Below are 13,390 nucleotides of genomic sequence, written 5' to 3' on the forward strand. Positions count from 1 at the left end.
GAAGGAGGGACTTTGTAGAAAACGAAGCGTTTGAGAGAGGCGGGGCATAGAGGACCTACAATAATGTACAGTATTTGAAAAATAATGTGTTTTTTGAACATTAAAGCATGTCAACGTATTCTGTTACACCAAATACACAAAATAATGATCTTTAAAAAAGCATCATATGACCCCTTTAATGCTAAACATAGGCAAAAGACCAAAAAAAAAAGTCTGAGAACCCCAGCTGTAATCTCATCTAAATGTTTGCTCTGGATGAAAATGTGCTTGTCAAATAGTAGGCTTCTACATTTGATTTAAATGTATGCTTTTGAAGAATTCTGGGTATTTGAAACACATCAGTAAAATTCATGTGACATGTTACTTTGAAAACGCCAATGCAATTAAGTTAAATATTGAGAGAAAGTGTCCCAGTCTTTACCTGGGTTCTCTGGCAGTGTGACGGGACTTTGGTAAAACTCAGACATGGAGTAGTATGAATTAGAAACATCCACTAAACTGTTCTTTATCTCCAGACGAGTGAAAGCAATGACAGCAACACTGCAAGAAAGCCAAACACATAACAGCATAATGCAGAAGACAGCAACCAATGCAGTAGTGCAGCTGATGGAGCTGTGAAAGGCAGTAGTTCAGTTTAATTTAGTGATGGAAATAACCATTACATTGTTATAATGGATTTTAATGAATGCAGCACTGAAGTTAATTCAACGTTTGGGAAGTATATTGACTTACTTGTAAGTGTCTTTTGCATTTAGTTCTCCATTTTTGTAACCTTCCCACATAGTTTCATCTCCAATGATGATTGTTTGTGTCTGTACATTTCTAGACCCTGTTTGACCCGGTTTCCTGACAACAGCCAGGAATGTGCTGCACCGCTTTGCTTTCCAGTCCTCGTAGGTGTTCAACAGGCATTGATCAAACTTGTTACTCTTGTCCAAGCAATCTGCAATAGGCAAAACCAAAGATTTGACAATCCAAAATCCATTTTTTTTAAATGATATACATTTATTTGCATACGTTATTAACTTTAATGCCCCCATATTATATTATATATTGACAAGCAAAAAAGTAACAATGAAAACAATTATAAATAAATAAATATTTCTATTTTAAATAAATGCAGATTTTTTTTTTACTAATTAAAAATATATAACTTTTCCACAAAAACATCAATATTTATCAGTGATGAAAAAAATAGTTTCTTAAGCACACAATCAGACTATCAGAATGATTTTTAAAGGATCATGTGATACTAAAGACTTAAGTAATGGCTGCTAAAAATTTTGTTTCGCCATCACAGCAATAAATTACATTTAAAAATATATTCAAATAGAAACAGTCTTTTTAAAATTGTAATTATATTTCAAAATATTACATTTTTTACTGTATTTTCTAAATGCAGCTTTGATGAACATAAGAGACTTTCTACCAAGTTTTTAAAAATCTTAAAAATGTTACAAATACAAATCGATGAATTCAGAGAACATAAAAGTCTCAGGTTTATTTGACATACCAATAATGCCGGAGTAGACAAGCACACCATAATAGAGCACAGGACCGTTTGAGTCATTAAAGATGTCCGACTGAAGATTCAAAGTAAACTTGTTGTATTGTAGCTCAGATATACTCACTGCTGTTATTTTAGGTACAACAGGTTCTATAAACACACACACACACACACACAAACAAGAAATATGTGATATGCACCCACATATAAACATAAAATAAGAAGTAACTTTCCTTACTTGTGATTCCAGTCATACAGGTGATCGATTCCACTGTGCTCTTCTTCCCACAACCAATCGTCCAGAGCATGACTTTGTACAGAGTGTTGTACTTAAGTCCAGTGAAGGTGTGGGTTAGATTGAAGGTCATTTTTGTGTCAGAGGAGTTCAGCTTAAATTCAAAGCCTTGGTATTTACCAGGAGGAGGGCTCCATGAGACGTTAAGCATTGGAAAGGTTAAATTAGGACCCGTACAGTTCACATTCTCCACTGGCGCTACATCTGCACACAGTAAAACACACCCAAGACAATATTATTTGACCTTTATTTGAATTAAGACTTTTAAAACGATATCTACTGAACTTCACCAGACTAAAGAGTTTCATGATTATTGTATCAGCATTTTTAAAGTAGACATGTCTGTGCGAGCTGGAAAACTACACAACTACACAGCACAGGAAATAACAATTCAGCGCTGAATGCTGCAAATGGCTTTTTTCATACAGTTCTGCTTTAAAACCATGTATAACAGTATATAGTGTTTGTACTAACCTGTGCATGCTTGCAGCCACACAGCTTCTCCTTCTGTGTTGTCCGAAGTGCTGCTCTGCACACTGATGTTATAGAGTGTTGAAGGCATCAGACTGTGTATAGTCATGCTGTTATTTATAGTGGTTGTGTTTTTCTCTTCCTTCTCACTGTACACTCTTACTACATATTTTGGGACCCCTTCCACTTTTGCCCAAATGACAGAAATGCTATTTATTGTTGTGGAACCAACTTGTAGGTTTTGGACAGGATCAGGCTCTGAAAACAGATGCGGGGAGAAGGATGAAGACTTTAGAGGAGAGGAAACCCCATCCCAACAGCATAAAACGTCATCATTTTGTGATAATGGAACAAATGGAAATTAAAGTCATTATTTACTGACATGCCAAGTGGTATGGACTACTTTTTAAGCACATTTTGGAGCTTGACAGTTCCGAGTTCTCCAGTCCTCTCATTATATAGAAGAAAGGATCATTTTTTGTAATTCATCTTTTGTGTTCCATTGAAGAAATAATAGAAGTAATGATAAAGTAAATGATAACTGCTATTTTTAATCTGTGAATTAACTATTCCTTTTTATTTGTCCTTTTAGGATCAGTGTACTCGCAAAATGCATTCAAAGACAATTCAATGTGTAAATATTCCATACACTACTGTTTGAAAGTTTGTGGTTGGTAAGACTTTTTTCTGTTTTTGAAAGAAATCTCTTATGATCACCAAGGCTGCATTTATTTGATCAAAAACACAGTAACAACAGTAATATTGTGAAATATTATTACAATTTAAAATAACAGCTGTCTATTTGAATATATTTTGAAATGCAATTTATTCCTGTGATGGCAAATTTCAGCAGCCATTACGCCAGTCTTCAGTGTCATCTCATGTCAAATCATTCTAATGCTCTGCTTTGCTTCTCAAGAAACATTTCTTATTATTTAACTATTGAAAACAGTTTTAAAAAAGCTTAATATTTTTGAAATATTTTTTTAATATTAAGAATTATTTGATGAACAGAACGTTCAAAAGACATTATAAACATTATTAATCTCAAATTTGATAATTTCAATGTGCCCTTGCTCAATATTGTTGGATTAATTTCTATAAAAAATGTTTTAACCACAAAATGTGTGTATATTGGAATATTATTTCAATGTAACTGATCGGTTCTATAATTTCGAAAGTGCAAAACTTACTGGTGGTTACATGAACTCTGATAGAGTCACTCTGGAAACCCATCGGGCCTACAGTAGCCACAGAAACATTATAGGGTGTTCCAGATCGCAAGCCGTCCAAAAGGAAAGTGTTATTAGGAGTGAGATATTGACTGGTATTATAGCTGGGCCAGTAGGTCAGGCTGTAGTTGAAGCTGCCAGCTGTCATACTCTCAGCTTCATCCCATTGAAACAACAATGAATGACTGCTCTTCAACAAAATCTTAATCTCTCCTGGTCTGTTTGGATCTGCAACACAATTAGAATCTATAAACACTACGGTCCACTATGGTGCATGCTTACGAAGTCATGAGATGTCCTAACACATGATTTCCTAACTATGTTTGGAGTTGAATACTCACAAATTGCCATTTTTACTGAACGAGATGTTTCCCAGAAGGTTGCTTTGACAGTTGTGAGTGTGACTGTGAAGACAGTTGCTGCTTTTAGTTGACTGAAGGTGTGATTGTGTTCAGTGCTATTGAGAACTTTAGAGCTGCTCCATCCTTCACTGCTGATGTTCAGAATGTACAGGTCCAGCCCACCAACAGGATGATCCCACGTCACCAAGAGTGAGTGATTAGAGCCTTGATTATCTAGTTTGGGAATCACTGTAGAGGGCTCTTTGGAGAAAGAGAGAGAGAGAGAGAGAGAGAGAGAGAGAGAGAGAGAGAGAGAGAGAGAGAGAAAAAAGAAAGTAAAGTGGTCAAAAAGAGAGTATGTTCAAGTTCGAGTTCACTTTTATTGTCATTCAGCCCCGACATGGGAGAATTAAATTATGTTTCTCTCAGAGGTCCGGGCAATAATTCATATAAAGGCATTAACAATATATAAACAATATATACAAGTCAATTTTTGATTACGGATTAGTATATGGAGTACAATTACAATAAATCAGACAAGACGACAATAAACATAATATATAAGACATATATTGTAAAACACATTAGAAATACTCCGGTATTGTTTTCCCAAAGGCAGTGATACACAAAGTGTATAAGAGGGGTGAGTATGTGTAGGAGTACATACTTGTTAAGACAGAGACGTTCACTGGTCGTCCCAGAATGCCACAGGCAAAACTATACACACTGAACTGACACAGGGTGCCAGGCTGCAAGTCTGGAACTGTGATGTTTTCAGAGAAAGTCGACAAGTTCCGACTATTTTCTGTGCAGTTGGACACGAAAACGTGGTAGGAAAAGCCATTGTGGTACTGCAGAGGACGGGACCAGCTCAGCTTCACGGCAGAAACATTCAGAACATCAGGGTTTACAGAGGAAACCGGAAACGGCTCTGGAAAACAATCATACAAGTGACTGTAGAGCAGATGTGATAGCATGATATATGTAGCAAATATGTATTAAGTACTGTGTTGCCATATGCAGTGTGGTTACTTACTATTGCAGGCAGTTATAAACTGGGGATCAGACTTGGTGCCGCCAGCTGTCTGTGTGACAATGCTGATATTGTATTGACTAGCTGACTGCAGTGACAGTAGCTGCGCTGTGGTGTTACTCACAGTCTTCTGGTCAGCTGTGCCATTAGGGTGTGTGAAGGTGAGCAGGTAGGAGTAACCGAATTGCTGAACATCAAGCTGCTGCCAGCTCAGAGTTATACTAGTCTCTGTATATCCAATCACTCTTACATCAGTTACTGCAGAAGGATCTGAAAACCATTCATAAAAAACACATACACATCTGTTCAAAAATGGGCCGTACAGCACCAAGGGTCCTATTCGCTAACAAACTGCATTAACCACCAGTATAGCATACAATAATAAGTTCCAACATACAAGTTCCTTAAAGGGACAGTTCACCCAAAAATTCTGTCATAATTTATTCACTCTCATGTCATTCCAAACCCATAAGACTTATTCTTCTTTAGAACTCAAATGAAGATATTTTAGTTCTTTTCATATACTGTAATTTTTATCCATCCATTGCAACCAAAATTTTCAAGCTTCAAAAAGTTAATAAACTTCTTAAAAGTAATCCATATGAATTGAGTGGTTTAATCCAAGTCTTCTGAAAGGACATGATCACTTTAACAGAATTAACTTAGGCTTTTATTCACATGTGTGGCCCTGTACCACAAAACCAGTCATAAGGGTCATTATTTGGAAACTGAGATTTATACATCATCTGAATAAATAAGCTTTCCATTGGTTTGTTACGACAGGACCATATTTGGCTGAAATACAACGATTTGAAAATCAGGAATCTGAGGGTGCAAAAAAATCTAAATATTGAGAAAATCGCCTTTAAAGTTGTCCAAATGAAGTTCTTAGCAATGCATATTACTAATAAAAAATTAAGCTTTGATATATTTACGGTAGGAAATTTACAAAATATCTTCATGGAACATGATCTTTACTTAATATCCTAATGATTTTTGGCATAAAAGACAAATTTATCATTTTGACCCATACAATGTATTGTTAGCTATTGCTATAAATATCCCCGTGTGACTTACAGTATGACTGGTTTTGTGGTCCAGGGTCACATATAAACATTGATCAACATACATAGAGTGAATCAAATTTGGTAAATGGAATCTCAACCATACTTGCTTGGCGTGTGAGAACCTCATTAGTTTTCATGCACAAGGCCAGCACAACACTAAGTTAAATCTGTTCATAAAATATATGTACAACAATTATGACAGAATATTAAAAATAGCTTTATTTGAGTTTCTAAGATGAACAAAGATCTTATGGAGCAACAGGTGAGTAAAAAATTTCTGAATTTTAATTTGAACTATCATCTTCTTCCAAAGAACCATCTATTTTAATTCAATGACAAAAATACTGCACACGGACATTTCTTTCTTTTTCAACAATGCAACATTACAACCTTTTGGATTTCCATCCACCATATTAAATCAGATACCTGTCTACAGCAAGCAACATGGATAAGTCTACAAATGTGCATTGCTTACTTGTATATGCAGTGAGATACTTAGGAGAGCTGAAATATCCCATTGCACCTACAGTCCTCACACTGATGTTGTACTGGACACCTGCACTGAGTCCCGTCAGAGAGCTGTAGTTTTGGCTGCAGTTCAGCATGCTGTTGCTGTATGACAACTGGAAGTAGTGTGATACTGAGCTCATGTTAAGTGGTCGAGCCCAGCTGATGTTCAGTGAGTTTGTGCTCAGCACTATCACAAACTCGCCAGGAGGAGTGGGCACTGGAATGACAACAATATAAATTACAGCTGCGATACACACACAGGCATAGAGCACCACCTACAGGCCATCATGTGACAGTCTCATTTACTCATATGTACTGTGTTATAAATAATGAAATCCATTAATGGTTTTATAAACGTTTGCAGCTGTAACACAAACAGCTAATGGTGACCTAATACCCAAAACTCAAACTTTTACTTTAAAACTTCAAACCGTTAGTAACACATGTTGTGCAAAAGTATTAGGAAACTTGCGCAATTTCTAAAAACTGCACAGTCGTATAAACAGTGCAATACCCTTTCTTGAAAAAGACACACTTTAGCACTATTTTCAGTGTAATATGCCTGGTTAAAACGGATTAGTCAGCTCTTTACTCCTGAAAGCAAATGCCTTACTTCCTTTTCCCACACTCAAAGTGCATACAAATCAGTATATGGTGATACAACAGTATGTAGTGTGTGTTTTATTCGTGTGTAGGGCTTGTACATACATAATTCAAAGTGTGTGCTTGTTTTGGGGTTTGTGAAGGGTCTTACAGGTGGCATTGGATACACTATCGCTGTCCTGCCTTATGGGTCCACTGACACTTGTGACAATGACATTGTACTGAGTTCCAGGTAGCAGGTCTGAGAACAGCACGGTTGTTGCATTCGTTCGGTTTTCTGTCTTTAAAACAGTTCTGTTCAACAGGATTTTGACGTTGTAGAGTATCACAGTGCCATTAGGTGGTCTCCACTCCACTCTCATGCTCTGAGTAGTGCCAACCGCAGAAATATTGGATGCTTTACCAAGCCCTGATAACACCAAATAAGAGAGGAGGAAAAACTATTCAATAGCACAGACCAACAGACAAAACTGTAAGCAACACAGATGGAAAGTTATGATACAAAGCCATTAATGGGTTGCAATATAAAATGAACAAGTTTTGGGGTAATATGTGAATTGCAATACCTGTAAATGCAGAGATGGCTACAAAATCAGAGCTCATGCCATTTGCAACAGTTTTCACAGTAAAGGTGTAGTTGTTCCCGGCGACAAGGTTAGTGACATTTGCAGTCTCATTGATACTCTGTATCCATTGTTCGTCATTTACACTCAAATTATACTGATATGAAGGTTTGTAGTCAATCTGACGGCGCCATGAAAGGCACATCTCGGTGGTGCCAACAGGAGAGGCTGTTAAATTAGTCACTGGCAGTGGCTCTGAAAGAGAATGCACATAGTCATATTCTGCACTTATTACATATCAATGTGTGTGAATTAAAGTAAGCAAAGACTAAAGACCTTAGCCAAGGTAGAAGCCATATTGAATTTAAAGTGAATGAAAACAAGGCTTTTGAGGGATAGACTTGCTGCCTTTAAAATGGTGTGAACTGTATAAAGGTTCAAGATCACATGTAATTTCCACAACTCACAACCTTTGAAACTTTTAGGCAGTTTTGTCCAATGAAAGTGTTTTTAAAGATGTTACAATCCCGTACAATCCATTGTACGTACTGTACTTTAGCCTTACAGCCTCATTTTCGTTCCTGTCAAAAGTTAATTATGCTGCTACCGTGACAAAAGTCTATTAGGTAAAGATTAATATTAATATTCTGAACAATATGGTTAAGCCAGCCATTATTTTAATGTTCTGGCTAAGAGACGATAAATGGCAGATAAAATTGTATACAATTTTGTCTAAAATTGAAAAATGCAATAAATGCTACTGAATTTAGGCATCTTAACATTATAATATAGTATAAAATAATGAATGTTCATTTGAGATTTGCTATAGGCTACTTTTCAGTGTTAATACATTATTAGTGTTTTTTAAAGATTAATTGGTATCAATCTGATATAGGGACCAATTCTCACTATTAAGTAGTTGCTTATTAGCATGCATACTATTAACATATTGGCTTTTAATTTGTACTTATTTGTATTGTTTACTTGTATTGTACTACCTTACTAACTATTAATAAGCAGCAAATTAGAAGTTTATTGAGGCAAAAGTCATAGTTAAAGGTTTGTTAATAGCGAGAATTGGACTTTAAAATAAAGTGTGACTGATAAACTTAAAGATGAGGGGGAAAAAAATCTAAATGTAAAAATAAGATAAGATAAAAATAATTCCAAAGTCGCCTGATAAATGTCTATGTTGATAAAAATCTGTAGTATCGACAAATAACCAATATGGTATGGTACCAATATACTGTATATTCCTAGTATTAGGCATATATTAAAAAAGGTTACCACTTATTATATAGTCTATATACACAAACACACAAAGAGGGATAGCAGCATTGTAAAATTAAAGCATAATGCAAAATGCCCATTACTTGCCTGAAAACATCATTACACAAAACTTACACTAAAATATTTAACATTTTACTGTATGACAGTACATCTACAGTTTGGAGAGAGATGTGTAGTATATACACTCACTGGTATTACACTGTATGAGCTGTGAGGGTCCAAATATGTTGGCAGCCATTATGAGTGCTCTGACGCTACAATTATACTGAGTCCCAGGCTGCAACGGAGTAATCTGATAATTGCTGGATGTGGTATTGAGAGTCTGATTAGGTGAAGTTATGTTGATTCTGTAGGAGAACAGGTTGAAGTTCCCATTAGGGGGGAGCCAGGTCAGATTGACTGAATTGGTGCTCACAGCAGAAACAGCCAGATTTTGCACTGCATTAGGAGCTGTGGAAACACAAACATGCTTATGCAACCATACACCCTGTAAAATATTCTGTAAATCTAACTGTAGATTTAATTTGCGGTTTTTACCATCAACAGCTAAAATGCATGCTGTGCTGTGTGCTTTACAGTACCTGTATATGCAGGGAGGTTTACATTTGAGCTCCTGAGATCTTTTTCTCCTATGGTGACCACAGTGATGTTGTACTGACTGCCGGGTAATAAATTTGTGAGTGTCACGTTTGAAGAATTGGTATGACTCAAAGTTAGGTTGACCCCTGGCTGGTTAGATCTATATGATACTACATAGGACACAGTGACTCCATCCATTGATAAGGGTTTTGACCACAGCAAAGAAACAGACACATCTGTCTGTCCGCTCACTCGGACAGCTTCGGGCGGGTTAGGCTCTAAAGGGAAATATCACACACAAATTCATGATGGTTCTGCAGATGTAGGGTTGTGTTTGATGTTATGGTGATGGAGATGGAGAGTGTGTGAAGTTTCTGACTCACTAGTGGCAACCAGCACTATGTTAGAGCTGTTTTTCAGGACTCCACTGATGGTGGTCACAGTGAGGTTGTAAACACGTCCTGCCATGAGGTTACTGATGACTGAAGAGTTGATGGGAGGGTTACAGTTGATGGATGTGTTCAGCTCGGCACCAGATACGTTCACCATATACGAGTCCACATGACCAAGAGGGACTGCCCACTCCACGGTCAAACTACTGTTACTGGAATTCAGAACAGTGATATTCTTCACTTGTGCTGGACCTACACAAAAACAATCAGACTTTCATTAAAATACATACACGACTGTTCAAAAGTTTGGGGTAAATTTTTTTCTTTTTTAAAGAAAGTTTATATGAATTGATCAACAGTGAAATATTTATAATGTTAAATAAGAAATGCTATACATTTTACATTTTAAAATATTAAAATAGAAAACTGTTACTTTAAATGTTAATAATATTTCACATTATTACAGTTTTACTGTATTTTGATCAAGCAAATGCAGCCTTGGTGAACATAAGAGAATCTTACATAAAAAAGAAGTCTTACTGATCCCAAACTTTTGAACGGTAATGTAAAAGTAAACACACACAAACCTTTGATTTACTCCACAATACAATAAAGGTACCTTTAAACTCCCTATTCTCTTCTGCTATAGTACTTACTTGTGTTTTGGGATATCTCAGCAGCACGCCCCTCAGTGCGGTTATCAGAGGCCACTGAGGTGACGCTGAAGGTGTATTTGGTGCCGGGTGCAAGTTGTGAGATTAGCATGGAGGTTTGGTTAGTAGTGAGAAGCAGGTTTACACCCCAAGCTACTCTATAATAAAGGCTGATGCCATTTTGAAGTGTCCAGTTCAGGTTCACTGAGCTCACAGTGATGGAGTGCACAGACAGGCTACTAACAGGCTCAGGGCCTATCAGTGCAAGAGAGTGGACATGGACATGTGTGAGTGTGAGAAAGTGGACATGGACACCCAAAAATGAAAGTCTGTCATTATTTACTTGCTCCCATAAAACAGAGATGTTTAGCAAAACATTTACGTTGCTTTTTGCTATACAATGAAAGTGGATGGTTACCAAAAGCTGTCAAGCTCCAAAACGGAAAAGTTTTCAAATGTAATTTGTGCATGCACATATTCCAATATGATTTGTAGCAATCAGTCAGGTCACATGCAATAACCAATGAATTCGGCATAAGTTATGTCAGAACTGTCTTAATGCACAACAATTTGAATATGCATATGCACAAGTGAGTTGTGAGAGTTCCAACTGAGGGAAAAATTTAAACATTGATTCCTCACACAAAGCTATCATACTGTATGATTTTTAAAGACATATTTTTGTGTCCTTTCTGGAACTTGGCAGACTCTGGTCATCATTAATTTCACTGTATGGAAAAAGCCCCAGACATTGTTAAATATCTTATTTTGTGTTTAACTGAAGAAAGCAAGCCATTAAAGTACAACATGAAGGTGAGTAAATGATGACAGAACTTTCATTTAGAAATGAAGGTTTTTGGTAACACTTTACTTAAAGCCTTTAGGTATAATGCGTTATAAAGGGTTATTAAAGGGTATAATGCATTATATTTATTCATAATGTGTGTTGTAATACATTATTTCTTGTCATAAATAATTGTAACCAAATTTAAAATGCACAGTGTAACAATTAATTAATAAGTGTTATAATACAGGTACGGTGGCCGAGATTTCTCAAAGTGTTGCAAATGAAAAAACCCATGCAAATAGAAAAAACACCTGAAAATTAAGAAAACATCTTCATCAATTTGACAACACATTTGCTGCAAATGTGCTGCAAAACTCACAACACAAACAAATAAAGAAGCACACTGCAAAAACAGAAACGCCCTGCTAGCAAAAGACAGTGTAAAGAAATACTCTTGGAGAGAAGCAGTCAATCAGCGGAAGTTAAAAGCAGATCATAAGTATTTATTTCTTGTCTCAGTGTTTAGCGCAGTTGTCATTGCTAGGAAACGCTTGTTTTGTTTACTCTGTTGAGACGTGCTGAAGTTGCGTTTGGTCTCGTACTCTATGGCATACCTTGTCAGTGTCGTGTGCTTTCTTAGCCCTTTGTTGTGATAAACAGTAAAGTGTGTTCAGCTGAATTCAATTTCTGTTTTGTCAAACGGGTATAAAAAAAAGTTAGTATACTGCGGCAGCGGTAGCCCTCGTGTGAAGACCGAAGAGTGTAAAGACCATCGACTTTACCGTGCAGGGACACCGGCAAGGGACATAAGTATCGCTTTTGATTCATCCTCTTTTCTACACCTTGCTTCACTTCTGTTTCAGTTTTTATGACCAACTATTATTATGTGTTTCCATATCCCTACTATTACTACCACTCGCAAACCACGCATCACACACTATAGGCAGCGCAATCCTAACAACCTGGGCACTTTGCCCATGTCTGCTAATACACCAATTTATTTTTCTATTGGTCTCTGGAATTGTCAGTCTGCAGTAAACAAAGCAGATTTCATTACATCTATTTCTTGTCATTCAAGACTAAACCTCATGGCCCTGACAGAGACATGGATCAAACCAGAGGACACTGCTACTCCTGCAGCACTCTCCAATAATTTCTCATTTTCCCACTCCCCCCGTCTGACTGGAAGAGGTGGAGGTACTGGTCTGCTTATCTCTAATGATTGGACATTTATTCCTTTACCTTCTCTGGGTATTAACAGCTCCTTTGAATCACATTCAGTCAGACTTCAACATCCACCTAGATAAACCTCAGGCTGCAGACCCCCCCCCTAAACAGTTAGCATCTCTTGATGCTAAAAGTGCTACTGATACTTTTGGCTCCACTCTTACATCTTGTTTAGACACTGTCTGCCCCTTGTCTTCCAGGCCAGGCTGACTGGCTGACTGTGTATCAGTCACTCCTCTCTTCCTTCTCTGCTCATGTCTCCATGTCCTAAAAGGACATACTATCATAAAATTAACAATTCATCTAACTCTCGCACGCTCTTTAAAACATTTTCCTCCCTCCTTTGTCCTCCCCCTCCTTCATCAACTCTTCACTCTCTGAGGCAGAAGTCTCCAAACTCCTTTCGAATCATCCTACTACTTGTCCGCTTGATCCTATTCCATCTCATCTCCTTCAAGCCATTTCTCCAGCAGTTGTACCTGCACTCACTCGCATCGTTAACACATCCCTTCACACTGGTGTTTTTCCCTAAACATTTAAACAGGCTTGTATAACCCCACTTCTTAAGAAACCCACTCTTAACCCAACTCTTTTAGAGAACTACAGACCGGTTTCCCTTCTTTCTTTCATTGCAAACACACTTAAACGAGCTGTGTTCAACCAAGTCTCTGCCTTACTCACACAGAACAACCTCCTCAACAGCAACCAATCTGGCTTCAGAAGTGGACATTCAACCGAGACTGCCTTGCTCTCAGTTGTTGAAGCCCAAAGACTGGCAAGAGCGGATTCCAAATCTTCAATACTTATCTTGCTGGATCTGTCCGCTGCTTTTGACACGGT

General features: G+C 37.2%; 1 protein-coding gene across 3 annotated transcripts in view; it reads right to left on the reverse strand.

The window, feature by feature from the left end:
• The window catches only part of LOC107656190 (receptor-type tyrosine-protein phosphatase eta-like), a 30,931-nt gene that overhangs the window by 5,371 nt on the left and 12,170 nt on the right, over positions 1 to 13,390 (reverse strand). For all 3 annotated transcript variants that reach the window (XM_016443947.1, XM_016443945.1, XM_016443948.1), the window contains 15 exons: positions 9,875 to 10,135; positions 9,494 to 9,769; positions 9,102 to 9,362; positions 7,626 to 7,877; positions 7,211 to 7,468; positions 6,422 to 6,673; positions 4,883 to 5,149; positions 4,514 to 4,777; positions 3,847 to 4,107; positions 3,467 to 3,733; positions 2,277 to 2,531; positions 1,746 to 2,006; positions 1,514 to 1,657; positions 733 to 943; positions 422 to 540 (listed from right to left, as the gene is read on the reverse strand). In XM_016443947.1, coding sequence (XP_016299433.1) covers positions 422 to 540; positions 733 to 943; positions 1,514 to 1,657; positions 1,746 to 2,006; positions 2,277 to 2,531; positions 3,467 to 3,733; positions 3,847 to 4,107; positions 4,514 to 4,777; positions 4,883 to 5,149; positions 6,422 to 6,673; positions 7,211 to 7,468; positions 7,626 to 7,877; positions 9,102 to 9,362; positions 9,494 to 9,769; positions 9,875 to 10,135 — 3,609 coding nt within the window. The remainder of the gene's footprint in view (positions 1 to 421; positions 541 to 732; positions 944 to 1,513; positions 1,658 to 1,745; positions 2,007 to 2,276; positions 2,532 to 3,466; positions 3,734 to 3,846; positions 4,108 to 4,513; positions 4,778 to 4,882; positions 5,150 to 6,421; positions 6,674 to 7,210; positions 7,469 to 7,625; positions 7,878 to 9,101; positions 9,363 to 9,493; positions 9,770 to 9,874; positions 10,136 to 13,390) is intronic.

The sequence above is a fragment of the Sinocyclocheilus anshuiensis genome, unplaced genomic scaffold, assembly GCF_001515605.1.
Source record: "Sinocyclocheilus anshuiensis isolate Anshui unplaced genomic scaffold, SAMN03320099.WGS_v1.1 scaffold1429, whole genome shotgun sequence".
In the NCBI taxonomy this organism is placed as follows: Eukaryota; Metazoa; Chordata; class Actinopteri; order Cypriniformes; family Cyprinidae; genus Sinocyclocheilus; species Sinocyclocheilus anshuiensis.